Source organism: Bos taurus, chromosome 3 (assembly GCF_002263795.3).
Source record: "Bos taurus isolate L1 Dominette 01449 registration number 42190680 breed Hereford chromosome 3, ARS-UCD2.0, whole genome shotgun sequence".
In the NCBI taxonomy this organism is placed as follows: domain Eukaryota; kingdom Metazoa; phylum Chordata; class Mammalia; order Artiodactyla; family Bovidae; genus Bos; species Bos taurus.
Window position 1 is genome coordinate 19720959 of NC_037330.1, and position 24961 is coordinate 19745919.

Consider the following 24961-nt stretch of genomic DNA (forward strand, 5'->3'; position numbering starts at 1 on the left):
TATAAGCTGAACATGGAAGCAAAGCTAATTTTTTAGATCTATGCTGCTTCCTGTGAAGAGAGAAAACTAGAATCCAGTCCTGGGATTGAATATCTTTATTAAAGAAGTGATTAAATGGCAGCACAAATCAGCAATAATTTGGGGAGGAATGGAGACATGGTGTAGGGTCAGAGTTGATTGTTCATTTCATAGTGTCAAGGGAGCTGAAGAACTGTGCCCAAGGCCCATTTGATCAGTATCCTACACTGAAAATGCAGGAGGGCAAAACTAAAATACTAAGGCCCATGCCTATGCCTTTTAGAGACTAAAATCTTAGAAATTATCATAACAGCAAGATTGCATTTTAAGATTTGAAATCTGATTTTCCTCAGCTAGCATTTTCAGCCCACAGGAACAAAATTGTAAATTGAGTAGGTTTAAAGAAGGAACAACTTTTGAGAGAGTATAACTTTCTGAAATGATTCAGGGCTTTCTTCTTATCATCTCCCACACTGTGTTATTTCCTCTTGTTTCATACCTTCAACTGCCCCTAATTTCTCTGCAAAAAAAGTATATCACAAGAAGCAGCAGGATCACCTTAACCTTTTAGAAACCCTACAGTTTTATAGCAGATAATCTCAAATTTTACAGGGTTTTCACCAACCCCTGAAGAAATATTTATGTTTCTTGGCTTGGAACAACAAATTAGGAAGGTTTGAGCAATCTCTGAAAGCTGATTAAAGTGAACTAAAAAAAAAAAAATCAGTCCTCCATTTTACACTGCTATACAACTCAGTTGTGGCCTCACCAGTCTTTTTTCTGGATTTAATGTCTGGGGAAGGAAAGGAGGGATCCCTGTGACCAATACTCCATTGCTTGTACCCTTTACTTTGTGACTTGAGGACTTTGGGGAAAAACTGGTAAGATAAATAAATAAATAAATACATAAAACACAACTCAGGCAGATTCATCAGCACCACCTCAACACAGTAGAGGGGAGACAGCAAGATTGATAGGGGAAAAGGGTGGAAGGAAGGGGGTTTGAAACGTCAGGCAATGAGGGCAAAGTGGTGGAAGAGAGAGGTCTTGGGCTTAAAGCAAGTCCAGTTCGAAGGAGTGGATGCTGGCAATGGGAGCTCTCCAAAAGTTGAAGGTGCTGTACTCGAGGAGGGCATCGCCTTCTGGGTTTTTCTCCTGCTCTGCTCCCGGTGCTTTCCCCGTCATTTTGGCAGCGCTGCTGTCCTGGATCTTGTAGGTGGATGTATCTGACAGACCCAGGCCTTCCAGCTCCGACAGATCCAATTCTGGAATGGGCATCCTCCAGAAAAGAAAGGAGCTGTACTGGCTACTCACAGGGTCCCTCATAACTTCCTGGAAAGAAACCAATTATCAGTATTCATGCTACAGCCACCTCTTTGTGGCCCATGGCCTTTTCCCATTTGCCTCTGTACATAATCCAACCAGGACAAGTTTCAGGAATCTGCCTCTATTACCTTTTCCTGCCATTTCCTAACTCTGCCCCATCTTGGAATAACTTATTTACTACCTACTGCTTGGGTCTGGTTTTCAAGGCCTTCCAGAATCTGGCCCCATATTTCCTAGTACATTTTATGCTACAGCTATACTTACTCCTGTCTCTTAACTCTACGCTCTCCATCTTAAATACTATCCAAATTTCAAGGCTCCATTCAAGTCCCTAGAGGAATCTCCATTGACCTCTTACTATATTTCATATCCTTGATTTCTTCCTGTTTAATAGGTCATGGTACCTCTGAAGAGGGTTTCCATGTCCATGATTTTTCTATTTTCCTCCCTGCTTTCTAAACCCTACGGTAAACTCACTTCTTCCAGGAGGACATCCTTAAACTTAACTCCATCTAGCCTATTTCTTGCAATATTTCCCACAATGCCTTGTAGAGTTTTACCTGACTACATCAGTTTGAGGTTACAGATCACTGTTATGTGTTTTATATAAGGATAATAACTCTTTCAAGGGACTGAGAGTTTCCCCAAGTAAAAACCAGTCTACTTTACACCTTCACAAGTGCTGGGCTTTGCACACACACAAAAAAACATCCAAAGCTGCTGACTAATTTTCCCTCAGTATGTAATACATTGAATATTTTCCCACTCCCATTTATAAGCCCACAGATAAATCTTACAGCCTATCTGTTTCTCTCTAGCCTACCTCTCCTTCAGAACAAAACCTGGGTTCTTAAAGTTAATTTTCCTATGCTATAACAGGATTTCTTTTCTCTGATCTCAGTGCTAGAATACACTTGATACAGCAAATGGATTGGAAATTTCAGGAAAGTTTAGATTAGAAGGAGAAGATCCTTTAATAGATTACTTTTCCATGTTCTAATGAGTACTCCTTTCATCTTTCCTGTGTGTCCCATGCACACCCTCAAGTTAGACTATTACACCTCCTTGCGACCTCCCTGTTGCTTACTAACCAAGGGAAGGGGCAAGAAGCATTAGTTGAAATGTTCCAAAGGAGCAGAAAGAACATTCCACTGCCTCTAAAAATAGAACCCCCATCTCACCCATCTCAAAAAGGCTTTCCTCCAACACACTCCATTGGCTTTCACCAAGCTTTGAGACTCCTAGTGACCTTAAATAAGTTCCAAAATGCCCCCATAAATGTACGGTTATATGCGAGTATAGGGGTTTTAGGAATGTTAAGTGGGTAGACTAGGGTATTTTCAATATTAAAAGTGAATTCTGAGTTGCTCTTTGTCTTCTTAGATGAAAGCTCCAAAATAAACCCTGAGAACTGAGCATTACTCAGCAGAGAAGCTGCTTAGAAGGAGAGTAATTTGGGGACTGGAAAAGGGTGGGGGAGCATGTTGGAAAGGTGAGGTCATCATCCTATGATATTCAGCGCTGATCATCTCCACAGTAATTTGCAGAGACATGTGCACAGAAAGCTATTAAAAAAAAAAAAAAAGTTCCTATAAACCAACTAACCCTGGCTTAGTCTGGGACTGTAGAGACTGTAAGAAGTAAACCTTCCCAGAGGGATTTTAATTAATAGTACTAGTTTGCCTATCTAGCTGGTCTCTCTTATATTTCCTCCAGAGTTAGCTTAATATAATGCTGAGCACATCATAGGCTCTCTCTTTTTTTTTTAAGAAATCCTATTTTTTTTATTTATTGGCTATAACATGCAGCATATGGGATCTGAGTTCCCCCACCAGAATCAAACCCTCACCCCCTGCACTGGAAGCGTGGTGTCTCAACCACTGGACCGCCGGGGAGGTCCTCCTCCCCCAACCTTTTTTTTAGAAATTCTATTTTAAATAGGCTCTTTAAAGAATAGAATCATGGAGGAGGAGAGGGAAGCATAGGATTTTAAAACAAGAAAACACCTTAGAAATTATCCAGTCAGTTTGGATAGGGTCTCATAATTTCCAGTCTGACCCTTTTTTGATGTGTTATACATAGTTGGCTGCAGCTTGATATAATCCTATACCAGTATTCTCAGCACTGGCAAGAATTCTTACTTCCTGAGGAACAGACATTCAGTGGGTTTGGTGTTGATTATTCCTGTGATTAGTATCTGAATGGCGAAAATGCAAAAGGCAGAAGAGAGGAAGATAGGATCTGAGAAAGGGAAAAAGCTCTTTGACAAACTGACTCCTTTTTCAACCAGTGTATGTATAAAAACCATCCAACCAATTCTGAGTGTCTGGCAGAGCTACTCTTGAAATTAAAAAAGCAAAAGGAAATTTTACAAAATAATAACTTAAAAAGCCCCAAATCCCTAGCCATGCCATTCATTGACTCAGAGACATGTATGTGGTACCAAATGCATTTCAGAAAGGCACTCAATCAAGCATATCAGCACTTAAAATCAAGTCAAGAATATTGGCTGTACCAAAAATGAAGCTAAAATTTGCATTAGCAATGACATTTTTAATATAGTATGGATTTAATTCCCAAGTACCTGAATTTTGCATAAGGTTCCTTTTCAGCTAGCTTTCTCTTCCCCAAATATTCTCTATCCATGCCTCATCTATCTTTATATCATTTATTTATCTCAAAGGGCTTGGATAGTGCCTTGTACCACAATATATGCTCAATAAATGCTTCCCACTATCCTTCATTTTAAATTATTCACTTGTTATAGGCAATAATAACTTCTAAATATCACCATCTATTCTTAGAGATACACAATTAGCAAATATACAGCATAAAGTGGCTCTCTCTGAGCCACAAGGACACGCCCAAATACCCTTTGTCCAGACCCTCTGTGGGAATCCAGGGCCTACCCAACAGGGCCTTGCTGTGTCATGCTGCCACCATAGAGGGGACAAGGGATGATGGTGGAGGGGAATGGAACCTCCCTGGCATCTCATTATAGGTGTCTCATTCTGGGCTTGGATTTTCCTACTAGCCATGTCCTTCCCCCACCTACTCTACTGAGCTACAATGAAGCATTCCCTTTCCAAAATCTGCCCCCATATCTAGCTCCTGTGGACTGTACTGATTGCAATACGAAATCAGGCAGTTGTCCAACACAGAGGTCCCTACCTTCCTACCTCAAACTGACTTCCGAGCAAAGGTTTGGGAATAGGAGAAGAAGATTTAAAAGAAAAGTCAGGATTAAGCTCAGTATTATCACATCTCTCCCCCCAAACTCCTTTCTATGGAGACAAATAAGTTTGGGGTGAGGGTAGACACATCAATGGAACATGACAGAAAAAAAAATGAAAATACAGGGAAGTAGAGGCCAGAGTGATTGATACAGGAGGACTAGAGAGTCATTAAAAAAAAAAAAAAGAACAAATGACAGCTCGAAAAAGAAGATACAGATAACTGATGACAATAATTTTCTTATCTTCAGGACAAATTTTAGGCAGATTGACAACTGAAATAAGGAGATAAATGCTGAAAAATAGCTACACGTAAATTGTTAGAAATTAATGTCTGTGTAAAAGATTATAAGGCATGGATGGAGATCTTCGGAAAGATGTAAAACGGCGAAGAACTACCTACCTATTGTTCCCACCCCACCCTCATTAGTGGGTCTTCAACCTAACTAGCAGCACCTCTCAAATCTTTTCAGCCCATTGCCCCCCTCCCTCAGTCTCGTTTACCTGTTATCAATGAATTACTAGCGTGTTCCAAAGATGGAGGGAGTACCTCAGGGCTCCGGTGTGTGCTCTGGGCTGGAGAAAAAGAAAGCTACTGGGGCTTTGACGGCTTTGTCTTCTCACTCCCTCTCCCTGTTCAGTGACTGAGCCAGTCTGCTCAGTCTCCCCCTGCAATGCAGCCCCTCCTAAGAAGGGCGGAAGGACTCCCCGCCCCCTCCCGGCCTGACTTGGCTAATTCAAATGATAGGTTCCAGAACACTTGAGGGAGGGAGACAGGATTAAAGCATCTCCGTAGGTTTATTGGTCTGCACCACGGTTCCAGCACCCCCGTGCTGACTGATGAAGTAATGAATGAGCACTTAATTGTCCTCTAATTTTAGGTTTATGGATTAAAAAATCTTGACTCTAGATAACGATGGAGAAGAGGAGTGTCCCTTTATTCCCCGATTTAAGGATTTTGAATTACTCTACGTGTTTTCGAGAATCAGAAAAAATTCTCCAGCCCTCCCTCCTGATTGCCTCCCCACCCTCACAATGGGTAAATAACCTAGCCCCCTTCCATTTGGAGAAGGGTACAGGAAGATCGGGACGGGGGTGTGCTTCTGCGAATCTCTTAACTCGGTTGGGGCTGGAGGATTCCGGGGTTCCGCTTCCTTTTTGCCCCGCAACCGCCGGCGCGCAAAGGGAACGTGCGGTTCCGGACTGTCCAGGGTGGGTGCCAGGCCCTCCTCGAGGGCCCACCTTCCCGGGTTCGCCCGGCAGGGCGGCGGCCCTCGGGGGCTTCCGAGGCCCCTCCCACGTCCTTGCACAGCGCAGCGCCTCCTCTGTCCCGAGCAGAGCGGCGCGCTGGGCTCTCAGCCGGACGGGTTTCGTAATCGCGTCGCGGCCGTTTCCGCCCTCGGCCAGCCCCACCTCTGCCGGTCCGCCCTCGGCTCCCCCACCGCGCCGAGGAGCGAGCCCGGGAACCCACACTGGCGTGCCCCGAGCGGGAGCCCCCCATCAGCTGCCGCCGGACGCCTCAATGCCAGAGCAGAGCAGGTGAGGCTTTGGGGTCTGTCCCTCCGCCGGTGCGCCCCGCCTGCCCAGCCTGGCGGAGACGCACCGGATGCTGGGGGTGGGGGAGCAGGCAGTCCGCGGCTGTCGAGATGCTGGGTCGGTGGCAAACGCGGATGCGCTGGGTGAGTAACCGTCCCGGTCCACGCTCCGGCGGTGCGCAGGTGAGGCCAGTGAAAGAGCAGAAGGGAAGACGGGTCTGGAGTGCTGGGGGGAGATGGGCGGTGGAAAGAAGGTCTCTTTTGAGACTCACCAACCTCGGTGCTGGGATGTGCCAACAAAGTGAAGCTGAGCTGGTCCAGGAAGGTCTGAATCTGAGACAAGCAGTCACGGAAGACAGCGACAAAGTCGGAAAGATTCACAGAGAGGCCCCAATCCTAGTTCAACCTTGGGAGAAGCAGAGAATTTCTGGATAGAGTTGCGGGGGTGGGGGCAGAAATGGAGTCTATGGGACTAATTATATTGGGGAGGGGGAGTTGAAGGCCTATCTCTGCTCTCAAGCCTCCACAAGACCTTTCCGGGGGATGGGCCCGGTTGGTGCTGGGCCGAATGCCTGTCACTTGACTGAAAAGCGGGGTCCCCCCTACTTCTCTAGAGCCCCTCAGCAGCCCTCCTCCCTGGAGGTCTTCAGAAGGGCCAGCTGCAGCCCCGGGCTCACGGCCAGAATTGCCCGCTCCATTCTCTCCATTCTCTTTCTCTTTCCCCAGCTGCTTCTTGTGAAGGCTTGTCAAGCAGCGGGTTGGAGGCCTTGGGGCTGGAGGCAGCGGGACCGGGAAAACCGGTTTGGGGCTAGAACAGGACTCGGGAACTACCTCTGTGCATCCTTTCTCCCTGAACCTTTCTCCCATCCATTCTCCTGCTCACTCCCTGGCAGTTTTAATGTTCTTAAGCTCCGTTGTGACCTTGGTGTCTTCTCCAGCTCTGTATTTCACCCTTCCTATTTGGGACTCAAGCCAGGTCAAGGCACTGCTTGACTCAGGATATGGCCTTATCTGATCAGATTCTGACCTCTCCTGCTGTTTACCCAGCCCCTTCCCCTTCATTTGTGGGGTTGAAATAGTGGGTAGTGGGTTCAGGTGCCTCTTCCTCCTGGACTGACCAATTCAGGACTTCGTTTGTCCACAACTCACTCTTTAGGGATTTAGCTGTTTTAAAGGAGAGCGGCAGCCAATCACTCTTACTTCCTCTTCTGACCTTGTTCCCCTCCCCCTTCTCTGCCACCGCATTCACCCGGCCCAGTCTTCTCAGGCTGACCCCACCGCCAAGTTTCAGAGACCCTTATGTCCTGTGTCCTAGGGAATGGAATTTCCTGGTCACTTCTAATCATCATTGGTCATTTCATGCCAAGTCCCACACACACTTTCCCTCCACCCAGCCCTGGCCAGGTCCCTGGAAAAGGAACAGAAACGCCCTTGTTCCCTCCACTGCCCCTTTCCCTCTCTCCTCCCCCTCCTCTCTCCTTTTCCCTCCCACCATCCGCTTCTGTCCACTCAGCTTTGAGCAAGGGCCGGGGGGTGGTTTGGGGGAGAGTCCAGTCTTAGCACAGCCGGTCTGGTAGTGTTGGGGGTTTCCTCTGATTCTTCATTGTTTTCTTCATCCCCTCCCACCCCCCAGCCCTTACCAACCAACACCACCACCATCACAACAAACCCTGTGACTGACTGACTGTCCCACTGACCACAGCCCTCCTCTCTGGACAGCTGCATTCTGACTTCCTCCCTGTCTCATTACTTGTCCCTCCAGTGGTGGAAAGGGAAGTTAGAGGAAGCCTGGACTCCTGGGTCCTTCCATCCCCCAGAAACTGTACCTCAGTGTCTGTGTGATCTCATCTCAAGGCTGAGAAAAAAAAATCCCTCTCAGCTCTTAGATCAGCCTAGGGTGCCAGAGCATCGGGGTTCCAGTCCTGGAGGGAGGGGAGATTCCTATCCAGGCTCCAGTATGGTGTCTGTGAAATTGCCCTATCTGGAATCTTTGAGGTTGCTTGTATTATCCGACTGGAAGAGGCACTGAAGATAGAGGAAACCCATGTGTCCTACCCTGGCAGGCAGTAGTGAAGTAGTGTCCTTGGACACTAATGCTGCTGGAAAGTTCCTCACATCTGGTTGGCTGATGAAGATTGGGGGTGGAAGTGCTAAGGAGGGAAGGGAGAAAGAGAACAGGTCACAGCATGAGGGGAGGAGGCAGGCTGGCCCAGGCCCTGTGGGTTGTGAGGCAGAGCGGAGTGGCACGACATGACACGTGAAGAGGGTGGGGAGCCTGGAAAGAGATTCCTCATGGGACAGAAGATGCCTGGCATGTGTACCTACGACCTGGGCACAGGTGATCACCACAAGACGCACATGGAGAAAGGGCCATGCCACGTATGTGCACGCTGAGGCGCACACACAGGAGTGCGCTGATGCAGAGCACAGATGACACAGTGCCAGCAGTCTTCGGAAAGGCTCTCAAGGTCAAGTAATGAAGGAACTAGTAAATGGCTTTGGGGAGGGGTTGGATCTCACTTGAGGGAAATGAGGAGGAACAAGGGCAGGGAACAGGGAGGGAAGAATTCCTCACTGAAGAAAATCTTTCTTAGGTTCCAACCTGCTGCAGTTAGTCACCCAGGAAGGACCTAGGCAGTCAGAGCCTTTCTTGGTAAAGAAAATCTAGGTGTTCAGGGTAAGGTAAAAGGGAGGGTCAGGGGTGGAGGCCTTGTTTGTGAGAACAAAAAAACCACCATTTCCTCTTTAAAGTCACTTAAATGCCCCTCCCCTTCTGCCCTAAACCCAGGGAGAAGGGAGGTGGAGCTTGAGCACCCCAACTTTGTTCATTTCTGCCAGTATCTTTTGGTCCCCTCCCATCCTGTCACCTTAGCTTCTAGCCCTCTTCCTCTCTCAGCAGCTACAGCTTCTTAACCCCTTGGTGCCCTATTGGTTCTTTGCCTTTCTCTGATCATCATACTTTGAGGTTATGTTTACAGAGGTTAACATTGGTTACAGGACTGTGGCCTTAAACAGGAGCAAGAAGATACAGGCTCATCAGGAGGCTTCTCAAGGAGTGGGGGATGGGGGATTTCTCCTTAACTTTTCTCTCTCTTTACTCTCTGTTCATCCAGGGTTCCAAGTCTGTGGAAGACATAACCTTGCACCTGCCTGCCCACCCCACTCTCTGACCTTGCTAACCTCTCAGGATCTGAGACGCTGACCTTAACCGCTCAGCTCAGAGCTCCAAGGACTCCACTTTGTCTAGACCTGTCCAGCGAAACCCAGGGCGTTGTTACACCTGAGGGGAGTGAGGCGAGGGCAGTCAAGGCACAAGAACAAGAGCCCTCTGGGGCCTCAGGCAGAGGAGTGAAACTGGAACCATCAGGGAACATGAGTGAATTTTGGCACAAACTGGGCTGCTGCGTGGTAGAGAAACCCCAGCCGGTGAGTCTTCCCAACCCCACCCCAACACACACAGAAATCAGCTACCATAGACTGTGACGAAGACACATCATCTGGAATCTGCCGTCTGAAGAGCCCACTTCTTGCCTACCTCTCTATCAGAACAGCTTCTAAGGCCAGGCTGGTGTGGGCATGGAATAAAGGGGCTGAATGATGGAAGGGGTGAACAGTGCCGGCTGTCACTTCCTTTTCCTGTCCATTTTGAGTTGGACAGGAGGTTGTAGGTGGAGCTTAATACCTGTCAGTTTGCCCCATTGTTCCCTCATCAGCCAGAGGTGACTCTGACATGCCTTTCTCTGTCCACTGTGCCGGCCACTGCTCTTACCACCCTGCCTGTGTCCTCTGCATCTGTGTTGTTCTAGCCCCGGCTTTCATACCCTAATGATTTCCCTGTTATAGTGCCATATCCCCTTTGCCCCCAGACCCTTAGCTCTTCCCTGAGTGGTTTTCAAGACTTTCTTCCCTTCTTCCACTGTGATGTAACTCCCCGTCTTCTCCAAGCAGAAGAAGAAGAGGAGACGGATTGACCGGACCATGATTGGGGAACCAATGAATTTTGTCCACCTGACTCACATCGGCTCTGGGGAGATGGGGGCCGGAGATGGACTTGCCATGGTAACGAAGGAATGGGGAGAGGCTGAGATGGGATTGTGGCCTGGAACTGTGCCCCTTTTTGAAAGTTGAACCTGGAGGCATAACACAATACTCGAAGGGAAGCAAGAGGCTAGGATTCTAGTCCTGTGTGCAGGCTGCATAAATCTGAGATCTGGCATTTCAGGTCTCTGGTGTAGTCGCCCTCATCTTTACAATTAGCAAATTGTTCTCCATTGGGATGGAGGATATATGTCTTAATAGTTACTTAGAGGGCTTTTTTCCCAAAATCATAACCCTTTCTTCTATTAAGAACTGTCTCAAAAACAAAACAAAACAAAACTGCTGTCTCAGCAGTTTGAGGTTGGGAGTGTTGGGTCAGGAAAAGGGCTGAGCACCTCTGTTCTAAATACTGTTAAATATGCATTTCTGCTCTCAGAATAACCGAGGACTTCCCTGGTGGTCCATTGGTTAAGACTCTGCACTTTGAATGCAGGGAGCATGGGTTTAATCCCTGGTCAGGGAACTAAGATCCCACCTGCCATGCCCCACCTCCCAAAAAAAAAGAGGGGGTGGGCTTGGAGATATTGAAGGAATCTTTTCACCAGTTATGAAATTGAGATAAATATGAGAGAGTCCTTTGTGAGAGAATCTTACCTATAAAAGACCTAGTATATCGAATCTCATAAAGGTCAATGTGAAGGGAGGCATTGAAACTTCCCTTGGAGGAATGGAGGCTAGTTTTTACCTTCTCGTGATTATTTTCTTGTCAAGGAGATGGGGTCAACCTCTTCCCTGGAGGGCACAGGGCAGAACTCCTGCTGTGCTATATTAAGGTTTTGGAGGGTCTCACATGTGCTTTTTCACAGACAGGTGCAGTTCAGGAGCAGATGAGATCCAAGGGAAACCGAGACAGGCCATGGAGCAATTCTAGGGGCTTATAGCTCCATAGGAATGGTGAGTGATGAGAGCAACTGATCCAGCGCCTCTAGCCCCCTGCCTTGGAACTGTGATCCTTTGCAGGAATGGGAAATGAAGGGAAGAAGAAAGAATTAGGATCCAGAAAGGCAGAGAGAAATGGATGTACAGAGAGAAATAGAAAAAAAGAGCACATTGTGGAAGCAGTTAAGAGTGTAAGCCAGGTGATGCTCTCTCCCAAAGGTTATCTTCGAGGCTAATCTTCATTTTTTTCTTTAATCAGGATCTGCTGTGTGTCCAGCCTCCACTCTGTCCAGCCCCAGAGAGATGCTGCCCCTACCAGTTCTCCTCCCAGAATCAGTGGCCCAGGGCCCCTCTTTCCCTGTCTGTCTCATAGTGCCTCACAAGGCTTGGGGGCTGGACTCCCTTTCCTCCCTCTGGTTGCAGCCCCTCCTGGAGATGGGGTCAAGGCAGCAGGACTGACCAAGTGATGACTAATTGGCCAGAGGAGCTCGGCTGAAGCCTTGGACACTCTCAGATCTGAGATAGGAGATTTCTGAGAACTTGGAATGAGTTCCTGTCTCCTGAATGATGGTCTAGGTGCCATATGTTTTTAAACTGCTAACCTGGAATTCCTTACATGTGGTGGGTAGGTGAGATGACCTAAGCTGAAGCCAGCTTTGCTGAGGAGCTCCCTACCCCGCTGTGTTTGTCTTTCCTCCTGGAGGGAACTGAAGTGGATGTCAGGTCGGGTCTTGGGGGGTGAACTGGCTGCTCTTTCTAGAGTGTGGACTTTAAGTTCACTGTCCCTCCTATCTCTTTGCCAGTACCGGGTTCTTTCTCTCAGGCCTCTAGCCCTGTTTCTGCAGCATTGCTGGCTCCCTCAGATCTTTTCCTCTTTTTTTAATTAAAATTTTAATTTAAGATGAGATCTCTTAATTACCCCATCTTGCTACTACCTCTGCCCTTAACCCCAACCTTGTCATGAGCCTTATTATTTCCCATTGGATAAGAGTTAAGGGGTGAGTCTTAACCTGGAGACATCCCTTTTTAGTCTTGGGGATCTGCCTTCTGCCAACCTCCCTTCTGGCCTAGGTGAGAGGAGGAAGAGGGATCTTGGAGAAGAACCCAGAAGGCCACAAAACTAGGAGTTTATGTCTCAGGGTAGACTTATTGATCACTGAGGATGGGAGGGGTGGTGAGATAAATAGGTTGAAAAGTCATCCTAAAATGAGCTTAGGATCCTCATAGCATGGGAGTTGGAAGACCTCTAGAGCAAGTTTTCTCAAAACTAGGCACTTTGACATCTTGGGCTGGATAATTCTTCGTAGGGAGGGACTGCCTTGTGCATTGTAGGACATTCAGCAGCATCCCTGCCCACCCTAGTTGTGACAACCAAAAATGTCCCCCGATGTGGCCAAATGTCTCCTAGAGGGCAACCTCCCCGCTGAGAGCCACAGCTTAGAGTCAAGATATTTTCCTCTTACCTGACTTCCACTTGTTCATCCTAAGCCTGAACCATGGATAAATGAGGGCCCCTTGTAAAACAGGTTCAGTAGGGCTGCACCTAATCTCCAAACTCTACTCACTGTGTTGCTTGTGCTTGCGTGGGTTCACGCCTCTGTATGGACATGTGCTGCAATGCTCCATCCTTATTCTCTCCAGGGGAGGGGTTCCTGCGGTGTGGGGGCCTGAACAGGGTGAAATGGGGTTGCAGAAGGAAGGAAGAGAAACAGTAGAGCTGCAGCCAACCCAGCTTATCCCCCCCAAATTTAAACTGTATTTCTGTGCCCTAGTCCTAGAACCAGACACAACTAAGACTCAGGGAGTTTTGTCTGAAGACCAGCATCCCACTGCCCACCTGGCTGAAGAGTCTGCCTTAGGTGGGAAAATACTGTAGGAGCAGGGTCTTTAAGGCGCTTTCAGTTTTCTCAGGTGTTTTGTTCTGGCCCCTTCCTTGCAGGGTATTTAGAAGGGCAGAACAGATAAGCTCCTGCCTGCTCAGATGAGAAGGCTGGGGTCTCTTTAGCTCAGTAACAGGAAGCATCCTGTTTGATGGGAGTGGGAGTCAGGAATGTGAGAACTAAGGTCCACTCTGCTGATTCCACCATCCATCTGGTTCGCCCCCACCTATAGTAACTGAGGTTCTCATTTTTTCAAATTTCAGTGTATTTCCTGCAGTTTTTCAGTGTCTAAGCTTGGTCATAGGGATACATTCCCAATGTACTCAGTTCCAGTCTAGCTAATTGCTCTGCAAGTACTCAGTAGTCTGAGGGTTATACTAGATCTAAAGTGTTAACAGGATAGGGCAGGAAGATGAGGACCTCCTGGAATCTCTGGTCACCCTGATCTTGAGCCTTATTCTACTGCCTGTTCTTTACACACAATCTTCTTTTCTTTGGTGCTCTCTCACCTTTAGCTACCTTCTCTAATGTGTATGCTACCATCATTTTAACAATATTGAGAGTGATGGGAATGGGTTTGAGAGTCATAATTTATATTAAAAATTGTTGGACTTTTAAATACATTTTCAAATAAAAAAAAGTTGAAGCAAAATAGTTGCAGAGTAATCACTACAGGTATGTGTGGGTTAGAGGGGATACATTGTTAATGAAGGCCACTCCAAGAAAGTGGCTGTCGTAGAGTTTTGTTCTGACCTTGCCTCTTCTGAGGAGAGAAGGCTAAGTGTTGTGAAGGCAAGGAGAAGATCACTATCACCTTCCAAGGGCTCAACTTGTTCTTCCTGTTCCTTTTTTGGGGGCATTCATCTGAGATTTTTCAAGTCTTTAAAGAAGTACTTGTTTAAAAACAACTTTAGAAATGAGGAAGATGAAGACTTCCCTGGTGGTCCAGTGGCTAAGACTCCGAGCTCCCAATGTGGGGGCCCCAGGTTCCATCTCTAGACAGGAACCAGAGGCCCCTTGCCACAAGCAAGAGTTCACATACTGCAACTAACCCCGAGTGCCTCAAGTAAACCCGGCGCAGTCAAATAAAAATTTAAAAAATAGAGGACATGAATAGACATTAAAAAAATAGAAATGAGGAAGATAAGCAATATCAACATTTTTATCCTGGAGGAGCGGGGAAGAGACCAAGTCAGATGCTGTTAGCTACTCAGTTCAGGTTTAAGGTTCAGGAGATTTATGGTCTCCTTCAGATACCTCTGTACAAAGATACATGACCAAACAGTTTTTTTCTAGTTTTGTTTTTCTGTACTAAAAATATATCCAGTGGGTACTGGGATTCGAGGGGGAGGAGAGGTTGAGATGCTGACACCTCCTCTTGTGGTTGAAGTGGCCATTACCTCTGATTTCTCTTTATCTGGGTGAGGAAACAAAATAGAAGGGAAAATATTATAACCACATCCATATTCTTTTCCCTTCCCTTGCCTCATTTCCCTCTTTCCACAAACCCTCATCCCCTCAACACTATTGCACACTATGCTTTATTATATTGAATAATGGTATTGGACGTACAAGGAGAAAGACAAGGACAGAAACTGACAAAATAACCAAGTATACATTTTATTGTCTTTCCCCAAAGGACCTATTATCCTGAGACCTTGAGAATATTTTATCAGGTCAGTCAGGAACTTTGGTAGCTCTTTTGGTAAAAGTAAAGGACTATCTTTACTTGAGAGTTCTTAAGTTTCTGGGAATAATCCCAGAAGGACAATTCTTTGGGTTAGTAGTGGTTAAGAGCATTGGCACTAGGGTCAAACAAACCTAGTTTAAATCCTGCTGTGATTCTGCTACTTACTAGCTTTGAAAGCCCTGTTTCTTCATCTGTAAGGTGTGAATAATAATATACGGTTGTTGTGAGGATTGATCCAGGCAAAGTGCACAGAGGAAGACCTCAGATATTGGTGGCTGTTACTGTTAAGCTGCATTAATAAACTGAAAACCATGAATATCTTCCACATGCATTAATCATCTCCACATCAAGAATTCTTTATATAACTACCATCTTAACAATTTGGTCAATAATCATCTAGTGACCAACAGTACATGTTGCCTAATAGCCAAACAGCAGTTGCTCAAGAAATGGTATATGGAATCAATGGCTAACAATAATGTGAATAACCAATGCATATTATGAATCAATAACCAAACAAGTTAACAGTTCATGCAGACATGCTGGCTGGTTTAGCAGCAGGTTTCTGTATATCAGGACTTTTCAGATTCATTAACAAAAATCCTGGCTCATCACTAAACACTTACTGGTTCCATCTCTGTGAACATTGTAGAGAGGTTGTTCCAAATATCCTCCAGCCCAATCCTGACCCGTTTCCAAAAAGCATAGGCTGGGTGGGGGCTGGGAATGGGACTGGGGATAAAAGGGGCGGGTCTGAGTCTGCTGGTTAGAGGGGGGAAGGGGGTAGTGCTGGTGGTGGCCCTGGTGGTGGCCCTGGTGGTGGCCCTGGTGGTGGTCTGAGTGGTGCAGCTGGTGTCAGCACAGAGACCTGCATCTAGGGGGCACTCCTCCCGCTCGCGGTTGCAGGGGCATAGGTGGTAGGTGCAAGGCCGGTGCTCGGTGCGGAGTTGACTCAGCGCCCCAACTCGCAGGCGCCCCGAAAGGCCATGCAGTCTCCCGGCCCGGGTCCGGCTCATAGTGCCCGACTTGCAGTGGCAGTGCCACGGGCCCCAGGGCAACAGCACCAGCCGCAGATCCTCCGGAGCTGGCATGGCCGTGGGCGAGGGAGGCGGCCACTGGTTCAGCGTGGACCCTGCTGAGGACCACGGGTTCGTGGTACTGTCAGAGGGCTGTGAGTCCACATTAGCCTTCCAGCTGGAGTGAGGTAGGCTTGAACTCATCTTGATGTCGGAATCCTGGTCATTCGCTGTCAAGTATGGGCTAGGTCTCCCAGGCGTAATGCGAGTCGTACTGTCAGTCTCCGACTCGGTGTCATTCTTTCTGGCGTAAATCACAACCCCTTCTTCCAAAGACCCATCTTCCTCCTGCGACAATCGTGACCTGCTGCCTGTGGCCACGGTAGAGGCTAAGAGCTCCGCAGCGGCCGGGCCTGCCAGGCGGTCGGCAGCGGCCAGGACGTCGTCCTCATCCTCCATTGTCACCCTCATCCTCGGGGATACAACGCCCGGAGCGGTCCGGGAGGTGGTTCTGTAGCTGCGGGTCATAGGGCCCCCGAAGCGGAAACTGTCCCGCGGCATCGCGGTCGAAGTCAGGCCTTCGGCCCCCGCCGCCCGGGGCCCCAGACTCAGCAGCAGGGCCCAGAGCAGCGCGCCGGCGGCGGGGACCATGGGGCTGGACGGTGTGGGGTTGGGAGGGAGCCAGTGAGGAAGGCTGGGGCTCCCACCTTTCTCCCTCCCTTCAGCTCTCGACCCAGACCCACCGGGTCGTTAGAACCGAGGCCCGCGGGGGCAGGGGCGGGGGCTCGCACGCGCGCGCCGCGCCCCTCCCCCAAGCCCTCTCCCCAAGGGGCGCCCTGGCAGGCCCCGGGACTCAGGTGAAAATCCCCGGGAACATCTGCAGCGAGAACTCCGTGCAGGAACCGACCGACGGATCGTGTGTGATGCAGCGGTTGGGTAAAGAGTAGTTCACTTCCTGGGCGCAGTGCTTAATAAATCTCTGATTTATTAAGAGATAAATTTACTACAGATCAGAATTTACTAAAGAGGACAAAGTACAGGTTTTGAAAGTGCCCCTGCTCGGGCTCACAGGCAGCAGACGTGACTACTGACGGGAAGAGGGAAATAGAGGCTACTGGTTCCTGGCTCCCTGGAGGAGGCCTGCCTTCCCCGTCCACCCGCCCCTCACCTCTACACACTGCGGGAATACCCCAGGTGAAAAGGATCACGGACTCAAAAGGGATGAAGTGATTTGCCCAAGGTTCTACAGCTAAAGCAGCACGGCTTTGCACTTTCCTATAAAAAAAATGCCAGGACATGCAGCCCTCCAGCTGAAACGAAAGTTACCCAGCACATCAGGGCCCTGCTTTGAAGTCGGGGGCATGGAAGGAAAGACATCCCACAGAGATGTGAAGATCCAGTGGTACTGGGGTTGAAGATGAGATGATTTACAAAACAGCTCAGGTTTAGGGTATAGGCAGATCCGTATCTTTGATTGGTTCTTAAGCCCATTTTTCCAGTCCTATGCTAGGTTCTTCCTGAGCCATGGAGATCATGGTCCAGCCTAGGAGGAAAAGAGGGGGAAAAATCGGTACAAGAGCAGACCTGGTTTTAATTCAGGGGTTTGGGGAGAGAAGCCAGGTGAATTGGAAGATGCTTGGGTCAGTCATCATTCCTTTGCTCCCTAACAACCCTCCCCCACTGGATATTCTCTCCTATTCACTGCCAACATCCTTTCTTAATTTCTACAGCTGGTCTGAATCTCCTTAAATTCTTTGCTGTGATTACTCCTTTATTCCTTGATGCACTTTTAGGGGTAATTTTTTCATTCTTTTTACAGTAGTGTCCTTAATTTCTTCTCTGCATGTATGGCATTTTCCCAGATATACGGAAGCAGCTGAAAGCAGAGCCTGTCTTTCAGTTCCTTTGTATCTCCCTCAAGGCATTAAGAAAACGGGAACTGGCTTTTACATATCCCATCCCAAACTTTAATCCTTAAACCAGGACTCACTGTCTGACAACTTCTGGGATGTGGACCTGATCCATGGAGATGAGTTGGGCCAACTCTCCAAGGCTGTTCAGAAAACGGATCTTTCGTGTGAACTTGGAACTGAAAAGAGAGGATCAACCAAGTGTGTTTTATACTAAGAAGAGGGCTCTTGGAGATACTTACAAAGTGCAACATAACAAGTAGAGAGTGGTTAAGGCTAGAAAGAGCCACAGTGGGGCAAGAAGGTCTTAATCTTGATTGTGAAAGTGGGGAAGGGGCAGGGGGTCTTTGTCCCCCGAACAAGTACCTGATGAAGGGCCGAAGCAATGCCAGGAATGCCTTCATGTACCATGTAGCGTGGACAACCACCAGAGCACGCAGGTTTTTCCGGAGCCTGAAGAACATGAGACCATCCTACTCTCTTTCCGCCTTCATACCTGATGATCAGGTGGAGCTACCTTCTGTACTTTAGTTTCCTTCACTTCTTCTCTAATTTCTAGAGTTCTCTGACAGTTGGATTGAATCCCCATTCCTTTAATTGCCATCTCAGCTCCATCCATCTTGCTTAACCTTCTCATTTTTTAGGAAACTCTTCTCTCAGAATCCTTTAGCCTGGTCTTCTCAGCCCCACTTCCTTCCTATGCCCTGTGCCCTATGCTCCCCATATTTCTTTTTGTATAGTCCTTCATCCCTCCATGGCAAGGTGAAGACCAGTGAGGAGAGAGAAAAAAGGAACCAGAAGAGAAAAGTGGCCAAATGGAAGATGGAAGGAAGAAAGGAAAAAAAGAAAAACCAGGAGGGAAAAAAATCATATAAGGCAGGGGTTGTGGGTTCGGTCCCTGGTAGGGGAACTAAAATCCCACATGCCTTGGAGCAACTACACCCATGCACTGCAACTGCTGAACTTGTGTACCTAGACCGAAGAGTTTGTGCACTGCAACAAAAGATACTGTGTGACACAGGAAGACCCTGCACGTCACAGCTAAGACCCAACACAGTTAAATTTAAAAAAAAAGGGCATAAGGGTCAGGGATGAAGGCAGACAAGAAAAGACAATGGAGATGTGGAAAATGAAATAATCAGCAACACTATGAGAAAAGGAAGGGCTGCCTGCCATGTGCCAGGCAAGGCACCATGTTGAGTTATTTGATTTTCACAAATGCTTAGTGGCAAAGATATTAATTTTATCATTGTCATTTTACAGAGAAGGAAACTGAACCCCAGAAAGGTTAAATAACTTGTCCAAAGTCATACAGGTAGTAAATGATAAAGGTAAGATTTGAAACTAGATTTCCTTGACTCCAAGAGAAAACAGAAAATAGGAGAACCTTGGAAAGGGTTGTAGGGGGACAAAGAAAAGTGGAAGAGGGAGTTCCCTGGTGGCCCTAGTGGTTAGGACTCCAGGCTTTCACTGACAGTGCCTGGAGTTCAATCTTTGGTCAGGAAAATGAGATCCCAGAGCCAAAAAAAAAAAAAGTAGAAGAGACCAATTAGAAGAAAAAAATGGAAAGATGAAAGAGAAAAGGATAAGAGAGAGTTACAGTTCTCTTGTCCAAGAGGCTCACCGCCGATCCAGAGTGTGATAACATTGGCGTATCCAGCTCAGAGGTGGAACCTGCGCCCTACTTGTGCCTCCACTCAGGTGAACCAGCAGATAATTTTCAGCTACCAGCAGCTCCAGAGTTCCCACTATGTACCTGGACAGATGAAATTGTCAGGGAAGGTATGCATTTTGGGTTGTGGGGAAAGAGAGGGACATTGCTGTAGACTCGACAGTCAGGGGTGCTTTTTAACATTTGCCTCCGTAACATCCACTCTGGAGCCCTTTAAGCCTTGCACCTCACCTGAACAAGTGTTCCATGACATAGGTATAGTTGGGGATGCTGCTTCTGGGTAGGTAACAGGAAGCAAAGAGGATAACAGCATTGAGGCCATCACCATGGTAGCCTGGGGAGGAGAAGGAGAAAACTCACTCAATAAATAAGTACTGATGGGCAGTACGTCTGTTTAGGTTGAGCATCTCTGTGGGTCTCTAGAAGTTGAAGGAAGGATTCTGAACCCAATAACTGAATTTCCAGCTTCAGCATTTTATTCAAGAAGTCACAGTTCTTAACCCTTCATTTATTATAGCCATTACCTCCATGAGATAGGACTTTCTTATAGGGCTCAATGACAGTCATGTCCACTCGCTGCTCCCGCTGTCCTGTTCGGAACACCCTCCAGCGATGACCATCTTCTCCAGCCACATCCCACATACAACTGTGGCCTAGCCTTTCAGCTGCCTCACTGGCCCCTAGGCCCTCTGCCCGGGGCAGCTCATCTAAAAAGAGGGATGGGGAAGGATCAACAAGGCAGAATACGTGTCTTCAGCATCTTGAAACTTCCTTAGATTCTTAGCATTTATTACCCCAACAACTAATTTCTCATTTTCCCCCCATGACTAGCCCTGGTTTGTCCAGTCAACCCAACCTATTGCTGATTTCTCTTTCTTGTGACTTATCATCCTCACTTTGTCACTGGACAATGGCCTGAAGGTAATCTTGAACTATGGTAGCTTGATGGCCCCTGCCATTTTCCCAGATTCCTTCTTTCTTCTGATGCTTTTCCTTCCTTGGGTGAGCTCATTTATTCCTGTGTCTTCAGTTACTGCCAGTATGGTGATGACTCCTCTCTAACCTAGACTGCTTTCCTGATACCAGACCCATATTCTTGAATGTCTGGAGTGGACACCTCTATTTTGTGTTTCTCTGTCATCTCCAAGTCACCAGTGCAACTCACACTCATTCTCTTCCTCCTCTTTCCTATATTCTTTCTTGATGAATGACCCCATCCATTTAACTGCCTAGGAGAGAAAATTCTATGCCATCCAAGACTCTTACTTCTTTACCAGCCCTCAAGCCAGATCCTCGTCCATCTACTTCCATTAGATAATAAATTATTCTTTCTGCTTTCACTGTCCTGGTATAACTTCTTAGCATTTCTTATCTGGCCTTAGTACTAGCCTTCTATCTCCCTACTCTTAGCTGTTTTCCTCCATCCCACCCACCACTGCTAGAGCAAACATTTTTTCCTCCCCTCCCATTTTCACTCAAATAGCAATATTCTATATTCACTAATTTTTTGCATGATTTTTCCATAGCCATAGAAAGAACTGCTTCATCTTAAAAAATAGTTTCATTCTATCCCATTGTATGGGTGTACAGTAATAGAATTAACATCCTACTCACAGATCTTTAGGCTGTTTTCAATCTTTTAAAAGCCATTAAACCTGATCATGTTATTCCCTTGATTAAAACTCACTGCCTACAGGATAAAATCTAAGCGCCTTAGTGTGGCAGCTGGGACCTCCATAATTTGACCCTTGCCTATTTAAGACAGTCTTTTGTCACTCTCTTCACTGCCCAGTCCTTCAGATCTGTAATATAATAATGTATATTTTGGTTTTGTTCCTGGCTCCTGACAATAAAGGTGAAAGTAGTCTCTTTTCCTATTCATAACAGGTCTCTTTCAACCACACAAGTTTATGTCAATGAGGTGACTTTGGAAAGCTCCTATGGATGGGTGACTGGTTACCAGGCGAAGTGACCATGATTAGAGGGATGAACTTTTGCCATCTGCCCTCTGAGAAGGGGAGAGATTGGAGGTCATGCTAAATCACAAATGGTCAGTGATTTAATCAGTCATGCCTACATATGAAGCCTCCATAAAAAAAAACCCTAACTGAGACTTCCCTGGTGGTACGACAGATAAGAATCTGCCTACCAATGCAAGGAACATGGGTTCAATCCCTGGTCTGGGAAGATTCTACATGCCACAGAGCAACTAAGCCCAAGAGCCACAACTCCTGAACCTGCACTCTAGAGCCTGCCCTGCTGCAACTCCTGAGCCCATGTGCTGCAACTACTGAAGCCTGCGTGCCCAGAGCCTGTGCACACTGCGACTGGAGAGCAGCCTCCGCTCGTCCCAACTCGAAAAAGCCCACGCACAGCAATGAGGACCCAGCACAAGCGAAAAGTCATACTATAGACAAACAAACCCTAACTGAAGGGATGCGGAGAGGTTCCTGTTTGGTGACACACAGAGGTGCTGGGAGGTTGGTGCTCCCCTTTCACATAACTTGTCCTATGTATTGCTTCCTTCTGGCTGTTTCTGAGCTGTATCCTCTTATAATAAACCTGTAATCTAGTAAGTAAACTGTTTTCCCAAGTTCTGTGAGCTGTTCTAGCAAATTATCAAATCTGAGGAGGGTGTGGTGGGCACCTGTGATTTATCCCGTCAGTCAGAAGCACAGGTGACAACCTGGACGTGTGACTGAAGTCTGAAGTCTGAGGGCAGTCTTGTGGGTGAGCCCTCAACCTGTAGTGTCTGTACTATCTCCAGGTAAGTGTTGTGACTGAATTGTAGGACATCCAATTTGCGTCTGGAGAATCGGTGGGCGGAAACTGATACATTTGGTATCAAAAGTGTTGTGAGTAGAGAAGAAATCAAAGTTTTCCTTAATATCCAAAGAGTCATGCTCAATACCTTGAATTCCCCATCATGCCATGCTATTGCCCAATTTGCTTTTTCCGTCTAGAATGCCTCTCCAGCTACCTGATAAACTCAGAATTGTTTCCTCTGTGAAGTCTTTCTTAATACCTCTCAGCCAGAACTGACCTTTGCCTTCTCCCTGCTTAATCTGTATCCTACATACATGTAGATCATAATCTTTACCAAACTTAATCTATACATGTTTATTTTATACTAAACAGACAATTCCCTGAGGGTATGGATTATCTTATTCATCTTCATAACCTGGCTGTAGCTCATTGATGTCTTCCCTTGTGGCTCAAATGGTAAAGAATACACCTGCAATGTGGGAGACCCAGGTTCAACCCCTGGGCCGGGAAGATCCCCTGGAGAAGGGAATGGCAATCCACTCCAGTATTCTTGCCTAGAGAATTCCATAGACAGAGGAGCCTGGTAGGCTGGAGTGCGTGGGCTCGCAAAGAGTTGGACATGACTGAGCGACTACACTTTCACTTCCAGCTCACTGATAGCATTTAACAGTTATTCAATAAAATTTCCCTCAATAAATGAAGTGGCCCTCCCCTCATACTGACTACATTGGATCTGTAGGCTCCACCTTTCCATTCCAAGGAAATTCTGCACATCTTACCTCTTGATCCCCTTATTAGTTCTAACTTCAGTCCCATTAAATCCATCCTGAGCTGCTTTAAGACTGGCCTCTACTTCTACCAGCTCAGTCCTCAGCTTTCTTTCTCACCTTCCCATTCAAATTCATGTCCACTGTCCAGCAGCTCCGAGTCTGAAGGTGTTTCCAACTCGTCTACCTCCAGGTCAGAACTGCCATCAGAAGAGGAAGGTCCAGAGTGGGTGGGAGACGCTCCATTATCTCCAGGCCCCTTAGTCAGAGTCAGTCGCAATTCCGGGGCAGAAAGACGCTTGCGCATGGGGCGCCGGCCACACAGGGCTAAAGTGCTGGGGGTGCCTGGGGTTGGAGGAGGAGGAAAAAAAGAAGAGAAAGATGGATGTGTTGGCGCAGGACATTAGAATTCCTGTATATGTAAGTGATACTATGGGGTGAATTCTAAAGAAGGACTAATGCGGGACATTTGGGAAAAGGGAGGTAGACCCACAAGGGGACAGGCTGGCATAACCTTGACTCTAGAATCTAGGACTTGAGGCCTAGGTTCTCATTTACCTACCTGCCTGTGTGTCTCTTTCAGGATCATGAGGATCCTCAGAAGGGCCAATCTCTTCAGAAAGCAATCTAGACGGGGAAAGCCAAAAAGGGGGCAGAAACATAGGTTAAGGCTTATTCAGCCAGGTATCACTTTATCAACTCTGTTTCCCTACCATAATTTTATTTCTTCTTTCTTTTCCCATCTCTCTCTCTTTTAAGTCCAAATTTACCATCCCCACCCTCCATTTGTGACCAGCTCTTCTTTTCCCCAGCCTCACTCATACATCTCACCTAGGGAATTCTTCATCTTGCCATTCTTCCTTCAGCTCCAGTTCCCCAAGTCTCAAGGATGCTCCTAGTATTGCTGTTTCTGCATTCTCCTTGATGCTAAGATAGTCCCGCAGAAAGAAAATATTATTATGAGACAAACTAGGTATATCTTTTATATATATATATATATATATTTATTATTTATTTGGCTGTGCCAGATCTTAGTTGTAGCACCTGGGGTCTAGTTCCCTGACCAGGGATTGAACCTGGGCCCCTGCATTGGGAGTGCAGAGTCTTCCACTGGACCACCAGGGAAGTCCCTAGGCAATGTCTTAAGGAAACTGGATAGTAGGTGAGAACACTGGTGTGAATAGTAGTAAGGTACAGAGCAGAGGCCAGGCCTTAAAAAGAACTCAGATCTGTTGTCTCCTAGATGTTTCTACCACCTTCACTTGTTGAAAGGCAGTCATCCCTACTGCTGGGTATAGGAGCAGAGGGAGCATGGAGGGTCCCTCTAAGATCCCTCTAGCTCTAAGGTCAAAAGCTAAATTATTTTGACCTGTGTGGCAGTTGTTCCACCTGGACTGTCGGGGTGAGAGGTATTTCACATCACAATAGGCTGGAACCTGACAGACCTGCCCAGCTGTCACTGGGCAAAGCTGGGAAAGATGGCACCTTGTCAGGCTTGCTTTACCTCCATCATGCTGGGGAGTGGTTAGGGGAACCATGGCATGGGTGGACGGGTGGGGGGAGAAGATAAGGAGGAAGAGAGATTTGCTGGGAAGGAAGACCTGGATCTTAGCACAGTTCTGGGGCAGCTTTTCTCATGGCCATTCTGCAGTGTGGTTGTTAGAAAATGGAGAACAGGGGCAGATATCAATGTATAGAAATTTCCTTAAAAGAAAAGCAATAGGGAATTACCCTGGAATCCCATTCCCTAATTCCCATAGGATACTGGTACTTCCTACCTAAGGCCACCCCCATCCCTTCCCTGCCAATTAGTTCTCTTAGTCTAGTCTCTGCTAGGACTTGGTAAGAGCTGGATGGTGGGAAAATCCCTGAGGACTATTCACTCCTTGTTTCCGATCACGTCAGCCAAGATCTTACTCACCCGAGATCCACCGTCTTTTCTCCGGCTTCTTGTATAGTTCCCATCTTCACAAGTCTTCCTGTCACCTTGAAACACTTGTAGTTGTCGGGGAGCTGGATGCCCCAGCTCCCCAACACTTCTGTGCCCCCTTTTTCTCTGTCTCAGCTGTCGTTGCTCTTGCCTCCAAGGAGGAAGGAGGGGTGGAAGGGAGGTAACCTCACCTTCAAACAGGTTTTGCCACCTCCCTTCCCAAGAAGCAGGTCTGCACAAA

At 47.2% G+C, this 24961-nt stretch overlaps 4 protein-coding genes and 1 non-coding gene across 9 annotated transcripts; 1 reads left to right on the forward strand and 4 right to left on the reverse strand.

Annotated features, from left to right (window-relative positions):
- Window positions 1–77: 77 nt before the first annotated feature.
- MLLT11 (MLLT11 transcription factor 7 cofactor) lies at window positions 78–5149 on the reverse strand. Its single transcript, NM_001076169.1, has 2 exons — window positions 5082–5149; window positions 78–1350 (listed from the first exon to the last, which is right to left on the reverse strand). Exon 2 carries the CDS (start codon window positions 1342–1344, stop codon window positions 1072–1074), a length of 273 nt encoding a protein of 90 aa, NP_001069637.1. The 5' UTR covers window positions 1345–1350; window positions 5082–5149; the 3' UTR covers window positions 78–1071.
- An 842-nt stretch (window positions 5150–5991) lies between these two features.
- CDC42SE1 (CDC42 small effector 1) lies at window positions 5992–13621 on the forward strand. Of its 3 annotated transcripts, none has more exon segments than NM_001035112.1 (5): window positions 5992–6116; window positions 9226–9538; window positions 10061–10171; window positions 11017–11104; window positions 11349–13618. In NM_001035112.1, coding segments are annotated over 3 exon segments (240 nt in total). In that variant the 5' UTR covers window positions 5992–6116; window positions 9226–9484; the 3' UTR covers window positions 11092–11104; window positions 11349–13618.
- Window positions 13622–14113: 492 nt separating this feature from the next.
- On the reverse strand, window positions 14114–16458 carry C3H1orf56 (chromosome 3 C1orf56 homolog). Of its 3 annotated transcripts, XM_024989700.2 has the most exons (3): window positions 15286–16458; window positions 14825–14948; window positions 14297–14386 (listed from the first exon to the last, which is right to left on the reverse strand). In XM_024989700.2, exons 1-2 carry the CDS (start codon window positions 16324–16326, stop codon window positions 14847–14849), a joined length of 1143 nt encoding a protein of 380 aa, XP_024845468.1. In that variant the 5' UTR covers window positions 16327–16458; the 3' UTR covers window positions 14297–14386; window positions 14825–14846.
- Window positions 16459–16640: 182 nt separating this feature from the next.
- BNIPL (BCL2 interacting protein like) lies at window positions 16641–24891 on the reverse strand. Its single transcript, NM_001079621.1, is given in 10 exon segments — window positions 16641–17218; window positions 17666–17764; window positions 17952–18038; window positions 19210–19341; window positions 19489–19591; window positions 19782–19964; window positions 22911–23135; window positions 23353–23417; window positions 23622–23717; window positions 24712–24891. Coding segments are annotated over 10 exon segments (1071 nt in total). The 5' UTR covers window positions 24756–24891; the 3' UTR covers window positions 16641–17181.
- Window positions 23846–23915, reverse strand: TRNAG-CCC (transfer RNA glycine (anticodon CCC)). Its single transcript has one exon. It is a non-coding gene; the product is annotated as a tRNA-Gly (tRNA).
- Window positions 24892–24961: the final 70 nt, after the last annotated feature.

Coding starts and splice junctions, on each gene's coding strand:
- MLLT11 (NM_001076169.1), bottom strand. CDS start 1,344: ATGAGGGACCCTGTGAGTAGCCAGTACAGCTCCTTTCTTTTCTGGAGG.
- CDC42SE1 (XM_015462774.3), top strand. CDS start 9,485: ATGAGTGAATTTTGGCACAAACTGGGCTGCTGCGTGGTAGAGAAACCC. Junction 9,539..10,060: donor TGGTAGAGAAACCCCAGCCG/GTGAGTCTTCCC, acceptor TTCTCCAAGCAG/AAGAAGAAGAGGAGACGGAT. Junction 10,172..11,016: donor CCGGAGATGGACTTGCCATG/GTAACGAAGGAA, acceptor GCTTTTTCACAG/ACAGGTGCAGTTCAGGAGCA.
- C3H1orf56 (XM_024989700.2), bottom strand. CDS start 16,326: ATGGTCCCCGCCGCCGGCGCGCTGCTCTGGGCCCTGCTGCTGAGTCTG. Junction 14,949..15,285: donor TGTTCACAGAGATGGAACCA/GTAAGTGTTTAG, acceptor TTATTAATGCAG/CTTAACAGTAACAGCCACCA.